The sequence below is a fragment of the Stegodyphus dumicola genome, chromosome 1 (genome assembly GCF_044657685.1).
Source record: "Stegodyphus dumicola isolate Sdum_Otavi_A_Nest chromosome 1, ASM4465768v1".
In the NCBI taxonomy this organism is placed as follows: Eukaryota; Metazoa; Arthropoda; class Arachnida; order Araneae; family Eresidae; genus Stegodyphus; species Stegodyphus dumicola.
Window position 1 is genome coordinate 126,150,049 of NC_140768.1, and position 22,277 is coordinate 126,172,325.

Here is a 22,277-nt window from a genome sequence, read left to right on the forward strand (position 1 = left end):
TGAAAACCTGTTTTGTCACAATATTATTACATTTTGCGTATTATTAAGTTTCTTATTCTGTTACTAATTTTGTATATGCAGTGAATGATCGGTTAACGAACATAATATGTTACAAAACTATGTTCGCAATCCGAATTGTTCGTTAACCAATCATCGATTTACCATAGGATTTTTTTTTTTTTTTTTTTTTTTTTCTGAAATCGATTAATTCGTTCTGGTGAACTTAAAAATTAAATTTAAGAAAAATGTATAATTTCTTAGTAAGTTTATTAAAAAATAATTCATAGTCTTGCAGATTAACCAGTTCTTTTCATTTTTTGTTTATTGGGCATTAAAGAACATGCCTAATGTCGTTTGTTTTCTGTCTTTTTAAGGATTTTCCGGAAGTGATTAGTAGCATTGTCGTTATAAAGATCCCCAACCCTACTGACATCAGCTTGATTTGGGTGCCATTCTAAGACCATTGCTCTAACATCCTCCCACTTCTTCAAAAGAACTTTAATGGCAGATTGTCGGCATTGGTTCTCTTTCGTCTTCCTCTTTTTCAGAAGGAGATACATTTCGCTGTGTTTCTTGGTATTTTTCATTCAAGATTTCTTGGAGTTCTTCTGTCATCAGTTCATCTTCATGTTCCATTATGAGCTCTTCTATGTCATCCTCGTTAGATGGTCTACTTTGGCTATAAATATTCTAATGAAAAAGAAAAAAAAAAAAAAAAAAACTCCAATATAGAACTTTGAAGTTTAATAGGTGAGCAATATAATTCAAGAGAGATGAAAAACGATTTTTGGTCCGTTGGGTTTGGCAACCCTGCACATTATGCTCCGAGAGCCGAGAAGTATTCGTTAGAATTCGTTTTAGTTCGTTATCCGAATATGTATTTGTTGTCCGAACACAAAAATCTTTCCTGAAAGTGTTCGTTATCCGATTTGTTGGCAGTCCCCAACTGTCCGTTAACCGATAACCCACTGCATATGGATAATTTTGGTGAAATTTTATGTGAAATTATTGTATTCATCTGCATAATTTGACATGAAACTATAGAGAGAGAATGCTGTGCCAGAATACAGAAAATAAGAATACACGCGCAAGTCTGTTTACCATTAAGTAAATTTTTATTTCGGCAATTTGGCGAGATATCGCCAAACTGGCAACGGTTTTTGGCGACTAATTTTCGTCGTCAAATTTAACGAGAAATCACCAAAAGTCGCCAAACTTTGCGACGTTTTGGTCCGGTCCCTGTATCACTGTAATAGGTATAGTATTTGAATAACTGTAACTGATGTTCTGCAACTTATGTTTAGCCCTCATATGCCATCCAGTAATTTCGAGAAGCAGAAAGTGCTGGAAATATCTCGACCGCCAGGTGAAAATTTTTTAATCTCCTTTTGCTTCTCTACCATCCGTTGCACTTGCTCTTGCAGCTTTTTTTTTTTTTTTTTTTTTTTTTTTTTTTTGTTCAAATTTTATTTCTTCTTTCCACGATTTTATTTCGTTCACTAACTTTTTTTGTCCAACCTTCATCGCAGCATTCATCTCTTCTTGTCTGGTTTTCATGTCGGCTAATAAGTCTATTTCCTCCTCCCTGACTTTCCCCCTGCAGACGGGTCACTGGCATTCACTCGCAAACCCCACCCTTGACACCAGTTATTCCGTTCTACTGGTTCGTGGATTTGGAGTGATTGATGGCAATATTTGATGAAAAATCAAAACACAGTTTATTCGTCAGTATTACACAGGTTAGTTCCAAAGACGCGTTACAATCGTCGAAAACTCTGACAAACACTCTGAAACAGTCAGCAACAGAGCCTTCAGGCCATCAAGCTATAACGGTGAAGACAGCTTCATGGCAAAGCACTAAAGTACAGCTCCCGACTCGGACGATCGCTCTTGAACTGATCTCTGAACTCAAGACACTACTACTGAACTCAGCATATTGTCGATACTCCGCGTACAGCCGGAGTATATATAACTTTTGACCTGCCTTCGAGAACATTCTCGGGAAAACCGGTAATAATTCGTTCTAGAATGTTCTTGTTCTGTCCATGACATATCGCCAAATGGGCGATGTCGTCCCAAATCTGGAAACCATATCTTTCTTTACCACTTTCTGAAAAAACCTAACCCGCTTTGCGGAGAAGCTGTCTTACTTCAACAGGGAAATTCGTGACAATATTTCTATATGGATATTTGCATATATTTTTTGAGAAATGCAAATAACATTCAGGCATGGTTATTGTATGGAGGTGGTCGTCATAGTATTTTCTATTATTATTTCTTCAGTACACTAAATTTTAGGGGTTTTCTTTTTTTCCCAAAACGTTTGCTTACATTCTTAATTTAATTGTTATCTTTAAGTTATTTATGGGCAAATATTAACAAGCACTTCAGCTAAAAAAATAAAATGTAAGGGGATAATAAAAAACTGATGTAGACACCACATGACTTACCATCTGTACGATCTCTTAAATTATGCGCATTTTTTGCTGTACTCCATTTAAACGTACTTCCTCGAATTATTCTAAGTTAATCAACTTATCCATCAAGGCAAGCAGAAAATGACATCAAAAACTGCAAACTCTAAAATCAAATATCCTGCTCAATTTTTGTTGTACAAAAGTCAAATTTTTTGCGTTTTTATTTTTTAATAATGAGTAGAAAACTTTTCCAAATGTAAGTATTGGACCGCATTTAAAGTTAGATTTCGCTATTCGTCGAAAATTATTATTTTTCCTTTTTTTTAATCTGACTTTTCCAAAACATGCATATTTTCGTCATTTAAAACATTTAAACACACAATTGCGAAAATTAAGGCCTTGTAAGATAGGTATAAATATGTTTTGGTGCTGTCGACTGCAATCAAACAGGGATGTGCACTACTGGATGTTACAGCATTCCAATATATAAAAGTTCAACGATCTACGGCTAATCGCTTTTCAGTTATGCGAGATACATACGTAAAGTCTATTTTAAATCCATTTTACAATTCATTTTGTGATAAAAAGTCCTTGATTCTATCCTTATGTACGGACATCGTAAAAGAAAACAGTCGAAAGCGATTCGGGAACTGTCAACATGGATATTTATGGTAAAATCTAATAACCGAAGTTTTTCGCTATTACAATACTTCCTTTACTTTGTAATACAAGGAAGTGGTAATGCGGGAAACACAGAACTGGTATGAAAAGCAAGAAACACGTTGAATATTTTTGAACGAGATGATTTAAAAATTAAATTAAGCAATTTTATACCGAGTAGTAAAACGTAAACAACCATACATTAAGCGCAGCCATCCCATTCATTAAAATCGAGCTTTATCACAAAATGAATTGCCATTAGTATATGGGATTTTGCTTCTGAGTTCTTGTTTATATTTGTAAAATTAAAAAAAAATAAATAAATAAACATCAATCTGATTTTTTTTTTTTTTTTTTTTTTCAAAATTGTGTGCATGTTCTTAACTAACGGTAACCTTTAAGTTATTTATGTGAAATTATTTGTATCATGATTATATTGTATATTGTATATTATGGAAAAAATTATAAGGGTTCGTTGAAGAAAACCATTCTTTTGAAAAGTGTCGATGGAAGAAAAAGTTGGGGAATCCTTGTTGTAGAGCTGGGGCGTCAAACTCAAATTGCATCGGCGCCGGAATGCATGAACTGCACACAACTAACGGGCCAGAATATTTTTTAACAACATGAAAAAAGAAATTATTAACACAAATAAAAAAAAATTCTGAAAGGTTTCAGATTTTAAATTACGTCTAAAGGGACGTTATTTTTCACATTTTGTGTGTTACCTTTATTTATTAAATATTATGTTCTTCGCACTTAAACCATAAAATTCAGTTCAAAAGCAATATTGTAAAATAATTTTAAATTGAGCATATCTTTAGAATTTCCGATACACAGTCTCGCTTGCTGGAGATAAAAATGTTTTTTCTGAACAACGTTGCCATTACTCGCCTTGAAATCCTTAAGTTTGTTAATAAAAAATTCGTTAACGTTTTACAGAATATGAATTGGATAATAAAATTCAAATTTGGGTTTCCAGATGCCCATATTCGCAGGAGGAATTATTCAAAATTTGATGGCTGTAGGTACCGTTGTTTTATCACAATGCGAGAAACATACCTACATTTATGCAGATTCTTCATTATTTAATTTCTTATACTATAATACATTATTTAATTTCTTATAATATAATCATCTTTCTTATAATAATCAAATTGTTGCCAAATATCTGGTGACAACAATTTGAAAAGTGAAACAACGCTTGTAGTGAATCAGTGCAAAATGCCAAAACGAAATTAATAGTCCTTCTGGGCAAATTGCCCCTTTGAACTAAATATAAAAAATATTTTAATTAAATTTTAAATTTCGCTTACCAGATATTTATGAGAACATGACATAATAATAATATCATAAAGAAAAAACTCAAATTTCTTTTTATTTCCTAACTGATATCTGAAGTTTGTAGTTGCAAGATATATTTGTTGATTTAGAATTAAAACAATAATCAATCGAATTCTAAATTAATACTTTTTTGGTGTTTATTTTATCTTAATATATTTGTTGGTTTACATTTTGTAATTCAAATTGTTAGACTAACATTCCTTTCAAATAATTCCAGCATACTTAATTGATCATTAAATAATTTACTTAAATTTAAACTAAGAATAAACAAATTTCGAAAAGTTTCTAAGTTTCCGGATAAACTTCTCCAAGGGGGACAAAACTTGAGAATATAAATGACAACCTAAATTCATTCTCTTATTTATTAAAATTTTTTCCGTAGCATAAATAAAAATACATACTATGCTTGTATGCAAATAATTATAAACTCTTTATTTATTACTACAGCTTGACACTTGATGGTATTAGAATTTGATAAAATTTCTAGCTCTGAAGAGAAATTACTGGAAATCATCTTCATCGCGGACCGTAGATGCTAATCGGTCAATACTCTTCTTTTCCTATCAATTTGAACTGTGAAAAAAGCAGTTCACATGTAAATGTATTCTCAAACGAAACCATTATTCTTAGTGCAAAAGTTAGTAACTGAGCTTAATTATTTTTGACAAGTACGAATCAAGGTTAATGAAATGTGAATCTTGAAATCGTTGAATAAGATTTATATTACGCTGTAAATTAATTAACTACACTTATAGATCTTCTGGCGTTGTTCACGTTCCTTTTTTATAGAAATGAAATAATATAAACTCGAACTTAAAATAATTGAAATCTTTATAACACCGTGTTTGCACTATAAACATAGTTGAAAAGTCTTCGCTGGCAGCATAAAATTGCTTCGGGGGCCGCATGCTGTCCACGGGCAGGCCGTCAATTTGACATTCCTTTTCTACTTGTTGTAGAAGATTACCTATAAAAATCGGCTTCTGTAAAAATTTTCCGTGTATATTATAGCTAAGTTTTAATTTATAATAATCTGAAGTTATTAAAATTGCTGTTTTTCAGTTACGAGAATACCTTTGTGGGAAAATTGCCAGGAAATAAAAGGGAAGAGTCAGAAAACAGTCTCTCTGATTCTGCTGTTCCATTCCTTTCGCGCCTCAATGCGCAGGGAGAACAAACAATTAGCCTTTTCGCATCTCGACAAGGATGGATGGATTCCGCTGCCAGAAAAGAGTGCACGTGCACACAGATTGTTTAGTGATGATCTCGGGCAGATAGATCGTGATCGATAACACATTCTTCTTGGCAAAACAGCGTGTAAAAAAAAATTAAAATAGACGAAGAAAGGAAAACAAAAAGAACAATTGTTTCCGTTGCCAAAACTTATCAATCACTGATAGAATGAACGTTAGGATTTGCTATTTGTACTTTAGAACAAAAGTGTTGACTTACAAATCTTCTGAATGACGCAGAAGATAAAAATTCAGAAAATTTTGGTATTATATGATTTTATTTCGTAAGGGTTTCGGCTGGCAACAATAACAACAAATCTGATGTGGTTAACACATGACCTCTCACCAATTCCATATTAAGACAGGGAATTCGTGGAATATCAAAGAGGTCTTACTAATCTATCACTTAATGGTAAGGCGTTTGTAAATAAAATCGAATGTATTTATATACACTGCCCTCCAAAATGTAAGGAAAAGTATGTTTTTCGAAGCTCACCATTACAAAAAAGTCAGTAACGTTTAAATTCACAGTTCATATGCATGACAGTAACGAAGTTTAAGAAAATATATGCAAAAACAACAGCTACCACTTTTATTTTATAGAAATTAATACTTATATTGAAGTTGGAGAAAAATGCAAAATTTGTAATTTTTGTTCACGACTGTTGATCTTCAGTTGTTAATACAGTTTCGTGGACAATATCCAGGAGAGTCTATCAGCGTTCAGGAGAAGTCGTTTGCCCGATCTTTCAGTCCAAAGGAGGAGTAACATAACTGTGACTCAGCTCATGGCAGATCGTTTAGTGGCAACAGGAACAAGAATCTCAGCTACTACAGTGCGCAGACGTCTGCATAATATGATCAGTTGTTTTTGTCCCCTTGACCCGAGGACACAGCAGAGGTGCTCGTTGATATTGGGCAAGAAAACACGTCTCCTGGACCATTCAACAATGGACGTCTGTTTTCTTCACAGACGAGTCCAGGTTCATATTGAAGAGTGATTGGTGGAATAATGGTTTGGGATGGGATCTCTCTCGGTGGTCACACTGACCTGCATTTGTTCCATGGATGAACTTTGAGCAGTGTGAGACATCGAGACGAGATCCTTGACCAATATGTCCGCCCATATGCCGCTGCTATTGGTTCTGGATTTCTTCTAATAGACGACAATGCGTGACCGCACCGAGCTCGGGTTGCTGAAGAATATCTTGAGGGTCGTGTTATGGAGGAGATGGAATGAGCAGCTTAATCCACAGACCTGAATCCGATAGAGTATCTTTGGTACTACCTTTGGAGATAGGTTGCTGCTTTAAGTCCTCCTCTAAAGTCGTTAGATGAGCTTGAACAAAGATTACCGTGTGTGGTCGTTACTTCCAATTTCAGTGACCGTCAACTTTATTGACAGCATAGAACGTCGCTGCCGACAATATGTTACAGGTAGAAGTGGACACATTCCTCATTAGAACCCAATTCTGTAATGTTACCACCCCATTTTTCCTCAAAACACTGTGATATACTGTTTCTCCAAGACTGGAGATTTCTGCCATGAGTGCAATTTTTTTTTGTAGTAATTCATGTTTTTTTTTTTTTTTTTTTTTTTTTTTTTTTTAACTTTAGAAACATTCTATGTCGCATTCATTACAGAACGATTTAGTGAACACGTCCTGTAAATTTCTTGTTTCTGTGTTGTTTCATTCTCAAATTAGACACAAAAAACGCTTTGTTCCTTAACTTTTTGAGAGCATTGTACTTTATAGTTCAATGTTAATTGTAAGCACAACTCATTTTTCTATCCTCCCGTACAACGGACGATGATAACTGTAAGTATTCATATGCACATTCGTTCTCAAACTTTGATTTGAAAAATAGCGATAACATTTAATATCAGCATCATTTTATTTGAAAAAAGATTCGAAACAAGAGTGAAAATAATACAAAGTTGAAAACTGAGGCTAATACATTTAATTATTTTACAGTGAGAGCTGTCTTCATAATGAAATTTTTCTCGTCGCATTTAGCGTAATTCCAAGAATACATTTAATGCTTATAACTTCAGTATGTTGAATCATTTACCTAATTTAAATACCAAATTTGAGAAGTTTTGGATAATCTCATAATACATATTTTTTAAGAAAGTCTGTTCAGAGCTGCAAGTAAAGTATAATTTCCGGTTTATCAGTTTAAACCAAAATCTAATATGTTGTTCTTATCGATATAGTTAATATTATTATCGATATAGCTGTCTTAAATACTAAAATTGAAATGTTTGGAATTATATTTTGATATAATTTCTCATTAACAACTGTTACGGGACTCAATTAAGTACCACTTCCTGTTTCCATTAATGATGTTTTAGCCTTTACATAAAATGCCTCTTCGGCTGTCCAACCCACCAGCGGCCGAGCGGTAAAGTCGCTGAACACTGGTAGTTTGGTCCGAGGTTCGAATCTCGCGAACGGGCTGGCTTCATGGGCGTTTTCGTGGTTTTCCCTATGTGAAACATGTATACGAGCTAGTTTCCCTTAGAAAGTCCTCCACGAAGGCATTCCTTCCCTTAGGCAGATAGCCCTTGAGGCTTTGCCATAATCACACACACTATCGGCTGTCCAATTTTGCTCAAAATCTATTCAACTCTTTATAAATGAACAAGCTTAAGTACGGAATACGGAAATTTTTATGGAAGTTTCGTATAAGAGGTTTCGTAGACGAAACAATCGTCACCCACATGCATGCACGCAGACAGGCAGATATTGTAAAAATGGTGAAAACGTTCTGTGGGGACTCTAATTCAAAACTAACTGTCGAATTCTTAGATCGGAAACATTACCTTCCTTGCCTATTAAATTAATTATTATTAATTATAAACTATTAATATAAGTCATAATTATTACTAGCTTTATTAACTTAAAATTTAATATGCAACTTATTATAACTGTTATAGTTATTACTAATATATGGGCGCCGTCTATGGGCAAGTGGTTCAGATCGCTGAATGCTGGGAATCTGACTTGGATTCTATAGCAGGTGAATGAGGGTTGTCTGCATGGATGTTTTTGTGGTTTTTCTCTTGTTTAACGTGGAGCCAATTTCCATGAAAAAGTTCTCAGTTTTCGCGGGTTTTGGCATAATCAAGCAAAGCAAAGGAAATTTAATGGGTAACAAAAGCATGTTGTTTCGAGTTTCAGAATGCCGGTTGTTTCTGAAGATACTCGGGATTCTAATCTTCCAATTGTAATTTAAAAAGAAACACTGCTGTTTTCTTCTAAATCTAGAATAGAAATTTAAAGCCTAATCGTTTATAAAAGCGCGAAGATTCAACTTTCGGAGCCATGATTCTTTTTCCAAAATTCTCGGAAATCAAACTTTTCAACTCTCCAGTAGTAAAACTTTTCCAGATATTTATTTTAACATGGATTCTGAAGTATAATTTTTTAATTTTTTTTCCCCCCTGTTCTTTTTTTTTTTTTTTTTTTTTTTTTTCAAAATTCTCAGGCCAATGTTTCAACTCTACTGAAACATTATGTAGCTTTGTTCTAAAACTCTGGAATGAATTCTGAAATATGATCCTCCGTAACAAAAAGCGCAAAGTTTTGGGTTTTGGAATGTTCGTTATTTCCGAAGCTTCTCGGGATCCAAATGTTCAACTGAAGTTCAAAATTTAAAGAAAGAGAGAAAGAAAGAGAGAGAAAAAAAACCCCTACAGTTTTGTTCTGCACTTGAAATAGATTATAAAACATAATCGGTAAAAAAAAGCTCAAAAATTCGAATTTCCGAAACTCGATTCTTTTTTCAAGATTCATTGGATTCGAATACTCCATCTGTATTATAAAATTCCCCAGCTCTTTCTTTTAAGTCTGTATTCTCATGTATAATCTCTGATAAGCGATGGTCAGATAATAATGAATCCCACACAATAACCAAATACAACAAATTAATTCCACGCCACACTGAATCCCGTTGCGAAGGAACGAACGACAGGAAGAAGCGCACCACAAGCATGGCCGGACACCGACAAAAGACCCCTTTCTCAGAAAAATAATAAAGAATTATCCGGCGAATAAGATGACCCATATCAGGAATAAGAATTAGTTGCGGAAGTGTCGATGAAATACCTATTTGCTAAGACGGTGGTATTTAAAGCTTTTTGAGGGCGAAAATGTAATTCTGTTCACATGCGAGCTTGGTGTCAAGGAGACATACAACAGGTGTCTTGAGTAAGAAAGGTAAGGTGAGAAATTTGTTTCTTTTTTGGGGGGCTGTCGTAACGCGCTGTTATTGTTTTTAATATGTATCAGTTTGCAGCTTGTTTTGTCTTTCGAGTAATCACACAGAGAGAGATTATAATTGCATTTCTCGGAATGGCAGCAATCGGGATTTAATTGCAATTAAGATTTTCAGTGCTGTGCTGTTGCTTAAGAAGCTACTGTTACGAAAATTATTTATAGAATTCTATGCGAAAAAATCCAGTGTAAAGCATTTTCTAGGATACTTTAGAATTATGACTAAGTTTTCTATAAACTTGTTTAGAATTTTCTATATAGATCGAGTTTGGAAAATGTTAAAGCGATTTTTTTCGTTTAATTAATTAATGCTTAGAATCTAAAGAGTATTTTTTTGAAATGTTCGATGGGAATTTTTTTCTGAATTACGCATCTGCAGGATTTCCGTGACAGAAGGGCTTTTCGTAACATTTCCAGGACTGCTGATTTCCGTGCCCCTTCCACTACTTTGCAGAATCGATCTATCGTGGTGGATTTGCGGTTAGAAAGAGCTCTTTTGAGAGACCAAAAGCAGAATAGTCTGAAAATGAAATGTCAGGGGATTTCGTAGGAATGTATTGAAAAAATATAAATGCAATACCTGTATCAGCCTTCATTTTTTGGCCCAAATGGGCGTTAGCCCAAAAAGGCTATTAGTCTCAAAACGGCATTTTGCATCGAATCACTTTAAATGCCAGAATCACTTTACAAATTGTTACCACCAAATATTATTGCACTGTATTATATTTAAAGAAACTAAATAATGAAGAATCTACATTAATGTATGTATGTTTCTCGCATTGTGAAAAAACAACGATATCTAGTCATCAAGTTTTGAATATTATAGCTCTCCACCCGAACATGGGCACCTAGAAGCCAGAATTTGGAATTTGGTTTCATTGTCTATTTCATATTTTGTAAAACTTTAACGAATTTTTTATTAAAAAACTCAATAATTTCTAAGCGAGCAGTCGCAACACTGTAGGGAATAAAACATTTTTAACTCCAGCGCGCGAGACTGTCTATCGGAAATTCTAACGATATGTTTGCTTTTACATATTTTTAGCTCAATGTATTAGCCGAAACGCTCTCGAAACGTGTATGTGTCCGTAAATGGAAACAAAACGCCCTTTTGAATGTAATATAAAATCTGAAAGATTTCAGGTTTTTTTTTTTTTTTTTTTTTTTTTGAATGCAGTGGTGCTTTTTGAAGTATGACTTTGTCTCGATGGCGTTTCACTCTTTGAAAGTCATTGGGATAAAAAAAAATCGAAGTTCTTTTGTAAAAATCTGCCGTAAAACTTTTCTTTAGTATTATATTGAGCTGATTTTAACATTTTTCCGCTGTTCGAATATGTATTATAGAAATCTACAAGAAGAAATTCAATGCTAAACTTCATTAGAATTATGGCCAATATGAATAAACTAACTCCATAAATTTGAGAAGATGTAAAGCAGAGATTCCTAACCCCTCAGCTCCTCTCCCCCTTTTTTATTATCAATTCGCTTTTAAAAGTATGGCTTTCTTCGTCGACCCCTTTATGTTTTTAGCTATAATATGCAGCATATAACTCGATCACAATACAAATAATTGCACAAAATGTAAAGATAAGGATTAGACTAAGATTACGGACATTTTGCTTTGAAAGCTTTATAAAAATGCTTCATTAAATTTATGTTTTATTATTATTTTAATATTGCAAATATAAACACATTTTCCGAAAAAAAAATTAATTTCTAATTGTCCAATTAACTGCATAAAACTGATTAACTGAACTCTTAAATCATCTCATTCAAAAATACACATCCAGTTTCTTGTCTTTAGTTGAAAATTATTGACTCCGCTGAAGCTGGCTTGCAGTAATAAGAAGATTGATAAGGTTGGTTCAGTAACAACTTTGAATCGGGAATATTTCTCTCGGATGACTTTTATATTCCCAAACTTAGCGTACCGCTGTGTTTTGAACTGTTTGTGTTTGAACAACCTCCTTCGGTAATCAACTCCTTTCGTACCGTATAATATCAAGATCAAATGTATTGAAGTTGAGCTTTTCTATGAACAATTCAAACTTCCAATGCGAATATCAAATCTTGTTTAAAATTTTGCAAACGGCTTGTATATAATAATAATAATCTTCCGAGAAAGTTTTGGGTTTTTCTTAAATTTTAGTTGTGTTTTATCGCGTTTTATAATCTTATATTGTACATTTTGCATTAAAAATTTATCTCACACTTGTATTCGGACGTAGCGCGCTAGACTGTTGCCATTTAACAAAATGGAAGCTCTCTCAATTTCAATCCAAAAATCCGTGTATTTGAAAGTAATGTGTCTCAAACAGAATACTTATTATAACCACCCACCAGCTTATTGTCATTCAGTAAAGCGAAAGATGTTTCATTTTCAGTTTACATGTTTTTAAATACATTGAGCGACTTGACAAACCATCCACCATATAATAAAGTCAACGTCATATTTTTTAGCACCCCTCGGGTTGCTTGTTTATATGGTGTTTGGGAGTACGTGTAAAGGAATCTGGGTCATAATTAAAGTGCCTTATAATTTAATTATTCTCTAAATATTATACATACAAATTAGAAGAAAAAGTTCATCGAATAAAATTTATTTTATCGGAAATTACAATTTAATGAACTATAGAGAAAATTATATTCACAGCAAAAGGCAGAAATAAAGTAATATTTTTGTTGAAAAAAGCAAATACGCCTTTTTATGTAAAAAGGTTAAGTATGTTAAAGTATTACATTTTGATTTGTAGTGTTTCTAAGTAATCGCTTAACCAACCTATCTGCCTAAAGGAAGGGATGCTTTCATGGAGGACATTCTAACGGAAACTCGCTCATATACTCGTTACACAGAGGGGTAACCACGGAAACTCTCATACCAGCTTAGCCCATTCGCGAAATTCGAAACTCAAAATGGTTCAGCGACTTGCGCACCTCTCAGCCTCTGGCCGCATTTCTGAAGTAATGTGCTTGTAATTAAAGTAAAACGAACTCTCCTGAAATATTTATGTCCTTTGTAATATAATGATGTGAATAACAGCTTTCATTTGCATTCATTTCATTAAGAGTTTTCTGAGCGTACTTTTATTAATTGCAGTATACATTGGCTAGTAATAATGGTACATAGTAACTATATCGTTTTAGAAATTTTTATTTTCTTTTAATATACAAGATATTCAGAAGTGACTAAGACATTTAAGAAATATTCAAGTTTCCTGATAATAATAATAATAATAATAATAATAATATTCATTATTTGCCTAATCGAAGCACTTTCTTTATCGTTTCTTATCGGCACTAAATATTTTCGCACGCTTGAAACGTAATGTTTGTCATCAGTTTGGAATCGATTACTTTGATGCTACCAAATTAATATGCAAGTAATGCATACCAAAAAAAATAAAAAATCGGAGAGCGTTCAGATTTTAACGATAGTCCAAAAAGACTGGTTAAGGTTTTTTTACGCTGTCGCTTTGTTCGCAATCTACCAGTCTGCTATTGCATTCACTCTTGCTAACCCATTTCTTTTTGTATCTTATTTGTTTGTATATTATTATAGCTTTGTTGCTTTATTATTAAACATAATTTTCGTCGCACTTACGCATATACAATTACAAAATTACAAAAATTTTAAATGCAGCATAGCAACATATGTTTAGAATATTCTTCGATGCAGTGTTAAGTGTTGGCATACTTTTTTCTATTTTTTTTTTCACTTTTTTTCTCAGTTCATCATATCAGTGTTAAGGTTTCTTAGTAACATGGCTTGAAAACTTTTTTTATTATTATAATTGTTTTGCGTTGTTAATTGTATATACTAAATACCATGTTCTTCGCACTTACGCCGCATAAAATTTAATTGAATGGTAAAATCACAAAAATAGTTAAAATAGTATATCTTTAGAATTTTCTATATACAGTATCGCGCATGTGGATATAAAAATGTTTTATTGCGCACAGTATCAAACCTTTGAGTTTGTTAATCATAAATTCATTAAAATCTAATAAAATATGAAATATAAAATTCGAAATTCAAAATTCGGGCTTCCAGATGTACATTTTCGTTTGGAAAACTATGTTATTCAAAATATGATGTCTCCAGGTATCGTCGTTTTTTCACAATGCGAGAAACATATATACACACATGCAGATTCTTCATCATTTAATTCTTTTAAAAACGATAATATTTGGTGGCAATTAATTTGAAAAGTGATTCGCCATTTACAGTGGACGACGCGAAATTTCGTTTCGAGATTGATAGCCCCTTCAAGCTAGCGTCTATTTGTGCTAATAATTTTATTATTGGTGTATATTTCTCATTTTTGTATTTAAGATGACGTTCAAACTTTGAAGAGCTATGTACAACTATGTACAGAATAAAATATGCAACGCGGTGAAAATTAAGAGATAAATCAGCACACACTTTTAAACTATAATAGAAATCAATAATAATAATAGATAAAAAAATGAATAAAATGATTCATGATTAAATATACACTCATGTCCATAAATTAAGGATAATTCGGAGTCACGCGGAAATCGAATTCTAAAATAAATACATCACCTGTAAAACCACTACACAGATCTTCAAGAATCATATGCAAATTTCAGGAAGTAACCAGATGACACCGATGGTACGTCACAATGACGAGAGTGATATATAAGGAATACAGGCAAAGAAGTAAAATTGTTCGCAGGCGCTTTATAAGCATTTCAGTGCAATAACCGAACAGTTATGACACAAAGGACGCATTTGGAGGATTTTTTACGTGGTAAAATTATCGGCCGTCTGGAATGTGGGCGTACCCAACTTGAAGTATCAGACGAACTTGGAATTGCCCAGAGTGTCATCTCCAGGCTTTGGCAACGATTCCAAGATGATGGTAATGTGAGTAGACGTTACAGCACAGGTCGCCCCAGAGTTACAACGCCGAATGAGGACCGGTATTTGGCAGTCACTGCCAAAAGAAACAGGCGGAGCACAGCCTCAGAACTGTCTCGTCAGCTCTCTTCAGCCACTGGTACGACAATTTCAAGGTAGACCGTGTACAGACGCTTAGGGCAGATTGGTCTATATGCTCGTAGACCTGTCAGATGCGTTCCACTTACTGCAACTCACTGTCGCCTGCGGTTAGCCTGGGGTAGAGAGCATGCATTGTGGACACCGCAACAGTGGGCTTGTGTGATGTTTTCCGACGAGTCCAGGTTTAGCTTGCAGTCTGATTCTCGCCGGACTTTCATATGGAGAGCTCCAGGTACCTGTTACCACCAAGAAAACATCATTGAACGACACCGTTACGGTGGTGCAGGAGTGCTCGTTTGGGGTGGAATTATTCTGGGTTCCAGAACTGACCTGCATCTTCAAATTGGAACCATGACAAGCCACATCTATCGGGACGTCATTCTGGAACAACATGTGCGCGTACAATTTGTGTTTATGGATGACAACGTCCGTCCTCACCGTGCAAACATCGTAAGTGAATACCTTCAAACTGAGGATATCACCCGTATGGACTGGCCAGCATTCTCACCGGACTTGAATCCAGCAGAGCACGTGTGGGACATGCTTGGCCGACGAGTTGCAGCCCGTCAACCTCCTCCTACATGTCTACCGGAACTTCGGAGAGCATTGCTTTTTGAGTGGTGTAATATCCCCCAAGATCAGATCGATAATTTGATACTCAGCATGCCTAGGCGTTGTATGGACTGTATTGCATCGTCTGGGAGACATACAATGTATTAACAATCATACCAACCATGTAATATTGGTTTTTTTTAAAATAGTTTTTTTTTTTTTTTTTTGTAATTTGCTCTAGAGAGAAAAAATCGCTAGTTTTTTTAATAATATAAAAACATATAGCATCTTTTTTTGCTCTTTACCTTTTGTTTAATAAATAAGCTTTACAAATAAGTCAAATTTGTTTTGCTTCAAACTCTTCCTTTGCCTGATTTTGCATTATCCTTAATTTATGGACATGAGTGTAGATAAAACGTTTTAAAAAATAAGAAGAGATGATGATGAACGGTTGTTCGCAGAATGGATAAACATTTGAATTGGATAAGATACGAATGAGAATTGGAGAAGCTACGAATGAGATCCGAGCAATCCAGCACCCTGACCATTTAGCTATGTATGACAATATTCACAAGCAAAACTAATCGAACAAGTAGACACTGTAGAGGTAGTTATACAATTCTTAGTAACTTATATAATCTATAAGTTTGTTACTGTCTTCAAAAATTTAGTAGCAGTATTTCATAGAGTATTCTTTCACAGTCAAATGTTTTACTATGTTTTATTTAACAGTCTGCTTTATTATTTACTATTTTTAATAATGATTAATTATATTAAAAAGCAGAGGATTTGTTTCTGTGGCAACTGAAATTTATTTACTTTAATATTGCTCAAGGTGTTACACAATTTATTTAGTTTCCTTATTCAGGTGTTACATTCATATGCTTCGCCTATGAATATATCAGTGGCGTGCGGTCCATATGTGCGGGGCATGAACTGCACACCCTGGCAAAATTATGAGAGACAATAATTTTCTGCACCTATCTTTATACGGTATATAATAAATATTATTTATAATATATTCAAATATTATGTTGATTTGATTGCTTGTATTGCCACCAGTGCATGCGGTGCTAGGTGCTGTGCCACGTAGCGCGTTCAAAAAAAAAAAAAAAAAAAAAAAAAAAAAAGGAACATAGGAATTTTTGATGTGTACGCACTGCGCACTAATAAAAAATCACGCTTTATATGTATGGGCTACTGGAGAAGCACAGCATACTATAGCACTGAGGCAAGTGCAGCTATTTTTCCTGCACTTGGCATTCAGAATCATCCGAAGGTACGGTTTATTAAGCGTTGTATTAGAGCGGGGACTGACGTGCTGAAGCGCTTTTGGTTTTTTAACTGATTAACTGGCCATACGATTTTGCAGACGGTTAATGTTTAAATTTATATATTGTAAGATTTTGTTTTTATGGAAATATAAAAATAGTATTTCATCAATATAAAGGGAAATGTTTTAGTGTGGTAAAGTAACTTCGGTGATGTATTATATTTATAGAAATAATTCGCCGAAAAACAATTTTGTTTTGTTAGACAAAGAAGAAACGAATTTTAACAGAACAGTACAACATTTACCATTCACTGTGTCTTACAGACAGTATATAAGTTATTATCTGTCTAATACCATATCCCTGGTTTTGTTTTTAATAATTGTGAAGATGTTTTTCGCAGAATATATGATTTCAGAATGTTAAAAACAAACAATTAATATATATAATTTAATCCACTAACCGAACAAGAAACAGTTCGTTCTATTGTGCCAGCGTGCAGTGAAATCCTCTGCACGTGGAATAAACGTTCGGTTTGTCGGCACCAATGAGCATCCTGATGACTCATCCTGATGTCATCAGGCTGATCATGAGGCACAGCAGCGGTGGGCGCCGTGTGATGCTACGTTTGCTGAAAATATAAGTTTTTGCTGGAAGCCCGAAGCTTTGCTTTTTAGTCGCCGATATGACATCATACAACACAAGACATGATTTTTGCTTCAGTGCTAGTAGAATTCTCGTAAGTTTAGCTGTTTTTATAGTTATACCTCGACTACTCGTAGGTAAATATTTTATTTATTGTATTCTTTAAATTTATATTCATAATAAATAATCCATTTCAGAATGGAGAACTCAGATGTCTCAATAATTAAAGATTTTTTCGAAACTTCATTTTCGCCGTTACTACAAAAAACGAAATAGTTAAATTAAGTAGACCGAAGCCGGATATTATTCTATCGCAAAACGTTAAGATTAAAGGACAACAGTGTGTACGACAATTTCAAAAATCTATGTAAGAAAAATTTAAATGGTTAACCGGTTATAGTAAATTGAATAAGTTGGACTGTTGGCTATGTTTACTTTTTGTTGCAATTGAAAAGCATAAGAATATTTGGGCAAAACAAGGCTACAGTGATTTAAATCATCTCCACGAAGCTGCAAAGAAACATGAAAAAACACAATCTCACATAAATGCCGTAAAAACATTTGGTACCGCCAGGATAGATTTAATGTTAGATCAACAAAAGGCTTCATCGATTGTTCAACACAATGAAAAAGTAACAAGAAATAGAAATATTCTCAAGAGATTAATAGATGTAGTTTCTTACTTAGCAAAACAAGAAGATGCATTTCGTGGGCTCAATGAGAATATAAATTCCCTTAATCGAAGAAATTATATAGAATTAATAACTTTAATTAGTAAATATGATGACCTTTTAGCAACCCATCTAAGAACTGCAACTGTATTTTCTGGAACCTCTAATAGAATACAAAATGATATTATTGCATCGATAAAAAATATTGTAATTTTAAAAATTAGAAATGAGGTAAAAGAAACGCCATTCGTTGCTATTATGCTGGAGGAAACATCTGACATATCTCACAAATCGCAATTATCGGTTGTGCTATGATATGTTAATAATTGTAGTGCACCAGTGGAAAGAGTTTTGTTTTTTAAAGATGTTAGTGGTGATCGTTCAGCGGGAGCTTTGTGTAATGTTGTGCAAGAAACGATTTTGAGTTGGGGGTGTGAGAATAAACTGATTGCTCTAACGCACGATGGGGCGGCAGTCATGGCAGGAGCGTTGAATGGGACGCAGAAAAAAGTAAAAGACATTTTCCCAGAAGCTAATGTTTGTGCATTGTTGCGCACATGTACTTAATTTAGTTCTGTCGCAATCTGTATTGTTTATGAAAGATTGTAATTTTTTTTTTTTTGCAACAATTTCTGGCATAGCCTCATTTGTTTTCGGTGTCTACAAAAAGAAATCATGTTTTAAAGGAAATTATTAAGAGAAAATGTCCAAAATTAGCTACAACACGTTGGAACTATTCATCTCGTTTGGTAAATACCATAAAATGCGAAAGGCATGGCCTATCTGATTTATTTGAAAATATTGTTGAGAATCCAGAAGGCTGAAATAACGATACAATTAATATTGCAAAGAGTTATCACATTTTTTTTGAAGAATTTAACGGTAATTTTCTCTTAAATATTTTTGCCAAAGTGTTTTGTTATACTGATGTTCTATTTGATATTTTACAAAAAACTAACTTAAATATAGCATTATTCTAGTCAAAAAGTAGAGGAAGTAAAAGATGCAATTCAAAATATGCGAACTTCTGTTGCATTTGATGAAGTTTATGAAGAGACTATTTCTGTAGTGGGTCTCCAAAATTTAAAAAGAAAAACGTCGTGGGTTACAAAACTCAAGTGTAGACCAGGACCAACATTTTAAAATTTTATATTGTGAAATAATGGACACTATTTATTGTCAGTTAGATGTCCGTTTTAAAAAATTAAATTCGCTCAGATTTTTTGAACTATTGAATTTCAGTTTTTTTAAGAAATATCAAAGTAAATTTCCGGATGAATGCCTTAATTCGTTAAAGAACGCTTATGCAAAACATTTCGATTTTGTAAAGCTAACCAATGAATTATGCGTATTTTATCGTAGTGAGTCATACCACAAAATGAATTTATCGAAACTTATTCAGCATATAATGCTGAACGATTTGACAGATGGCCTAAGCGAAGTAAATAAATTGGCATATTTAATTTGTACAATTCCATTTTCAACTGCTTCGGAGGAGAGATCATTTTCAGCATTGAAAAGAGTAAAAAATTATGCACGCAATACAATGAGTCAGGATAGATTAAGCAATTTATCTCTAATGACAATAAAAAAAGAAATGTTACACTTATTACAGTCAAAACCAGAGTTTTATGTTAAATTTTGTGTACAAATGAATAATAAAAAGATAAAGAAGTGTTTAATGTACATTTCTATGGTTTTATTATTATTATTGTTGTTGTTCTCTGCATACCCTGCATGAAAACCTACCGCACGCCACTGGAATATATTGTACGGATGATTGCTTTGCAAATACGCAGTTTCTTTCTTTAAAGAGAATTTGAAATTTATACCAGTATCTGATTTGAGAAAACTGAGAATGTTTAAACAGTGCTCATGACTTTATTGATATGGTCAACTACCATCGCTTTAAAATAAAATCTCATCGCTATGTGGTTCCGACGCCATATTGAAAAAGTGTACACCAGAAGTCCTTTCAAATTATGACATGTGATATTAATGCAGTCAGCTATTGATTATTTATTCACGTCGCGTACGTAAACAAGTCAATAACAGTCAAATTCAAATTTAAATATAAGCCTAGTAGTCAAAAATACCCAATTAAATTTTAAATTTTAAGTTGGCTCAAAACTTCTCACCTTCATAAAATTTAAATGTCGGCAGCAATAACGCAAAGCCGAAGAATTACATTCTCATCAAAGTTGACGAAGTATAGTAACGTAGCCTCGAGAAGCAGAAACACGCTGTGTCTACAATCCAAACCCTCGGTTTAAACACTCTCTAACTCATTTACATTTCTGGTGAGGAAACGGAAAAGTTATAAAGGGTGAAATCGTAAATAACTGGTTAGTTTCAAATAATAACTGTACAATTAACTTGCTATTAATAATATATTAATATTCTATGCCAACCCATTAAAATTTGGCTTATCGGGATACTCAGCATACCAGTACCATGTTGTTTTCACATTTGTGGAGTTAATATTGTTCTGTACTTGCCTTGTATTATTGTAATTGTGAAGAAACCGGCTCACAGAGGTATGTTGACCCAAAAAATGCTTTCACTTTTAGTGAGGTAGTTATAGTAAAGGTCTAAATCAGAATAACTGATTAATTAAAACAGTGGTAACCTTACAAACATATTCTAATAACATAATTAATTTAATAACATAACATATTAAAACATATTTTAATAACCTAATTAATAACACAATTTATTTAACGCAAGATAGCATACCGTAACATTTTATGACATAACACAGTCTAACATATTAAAACATAAGAAAACAGATTAAATCAGAATTTAATAACACAATAATGTAATTAACTTAGTAGCAAAATATTAAAACATATTTTAATACCCTAATTAATAACATTATATTTTATTATATAACAAAACATATTTTAGTAACATGACGTAACATATTGAAACATAACAAATATATTTTAACGTAACAAAACAAAATATCCATTTTAATGAATGTCGTATCCTTTAATAAAGTTAAATAAGAGATTTATTTCCAAAATATCGGAAATAAAATGAAATAAAATCTATTCTGATGCTGGTTGCACCTGACCATTATATTATTTATTGCAGAACTCTGAAGCTGTGCGAGAAGCCGCCATTTTGACAGCAGTTTCTAACTGTTGACTGAGTCCTAGCTAGAGAAAAACAAAGGAATGGAAGGTTTATATCTAGGTACGTTTTTAAATTTATATTGTGCTTTTTATCTTTTTTCAGGAAAATTGGCGAAATTACGTTAAATGAATTTAAATACAAACTTTGTTTGCCTTTTATCTTAAATTATATAGCGTGTCCACGAAAGTCCTTACCTGGTCTTTATTCCCTTAATCGTTGGTCGTAAACATGTAGACATTCAATTCAAAAATGTTTGAAAGGACACGTTTAGATTCTCGTTTTGGCAGAGTTCAATTAAAAAAGTTAATTTTGCATCAGATGTAATTGATTAATATTTCACTGTTAGTATTAGAAACGTAATTAAATAACATTTCAGTATACAGTAATATTATGTCGAAATTAATTTATTAATATTTCAGTGTATAATAACATATGGAGACAGTGTTGAGTAACTGAAGTATGGAAGTGTAAATATTAGAAACGCAATTAAATAACATTTCGCTAATATTATGTACCTTTTCCTTGTCAATAAAATAATAATAACAATAACAATAAAATAGCAGAAAAATGTTACAAAAGCCCCATCTTATTACAAAGAATCAACAAAAACTATTCAGGAATATATATTCAGAGTAACACTGATTTCTGTTCATGAAAATGTCTGTACAATATCATTTTGGATTGACAGTGAAGCTGAAAGACCTGTCCACATATTTTATTTATTTTATGAAGTTTCATAGTCCATATAACATTAAGGCGCTGCAAAAGAAATTTCACTTGTGATTCTGAATCTCAACTTTTATTCTCTGAGAAATTTTTCAGATTTTTTCAGATCTCGATGCGACCAAACCATCATCTGCATGCGATTAAAGCTTTATATTCAAAATTATTACACGTACAAATGTAAGTGATATTTAAAAATAACCGCAAACTCACCAAGTTCGGATTCACCAGGATTGTGACTGGTGCAAATTACTGGATATGTTGCAGCTATGGTTGCATCCACAGCTGGCTGCTTGATTACAGGGATTTTGTCTTCCAACAGGA

The 22,277-nt window shown here is 33.2% G+C and overlaps 1 protein-coding gene across 3 annotated transcripts in view; it reads left to right on the forward strand.

The window, feature by feature from the left end:
* The first annotated feature begins 9,738 nt into the window (after positions 1 to 9,738).
* LOC118186799 (uncharacterized) overlaps positions 9,739 to 22,277 on the forward strand; it is a 38,066-nt gene continuing 25,527 nt past the window's right edge. Inside the window, exons 1-2 of one of the 3 annotated variants that reach the window (XM_035356949.2) lie at positions 9,739 to 9,873; positions 21,189 to 21,290. In XM_035356949.2, coding sequence (XP_035212840.1) covers positions 21,272 to 21,290 — 19 coding nt within the window. In that variant the 5' untranslated portion in view covers positions 9,739 to 9,873; positions 21,189 to 21,271. Of the gene's footprint in view, positions 9,874 to 17,397; positions 17,559 to 21,188; positions 21,291 to 22,277 lie in introns of those variants that run through there. The other 2 variants (XM_035356947.2, XM_035356948.2) reach the window with 2 other exon arrangements.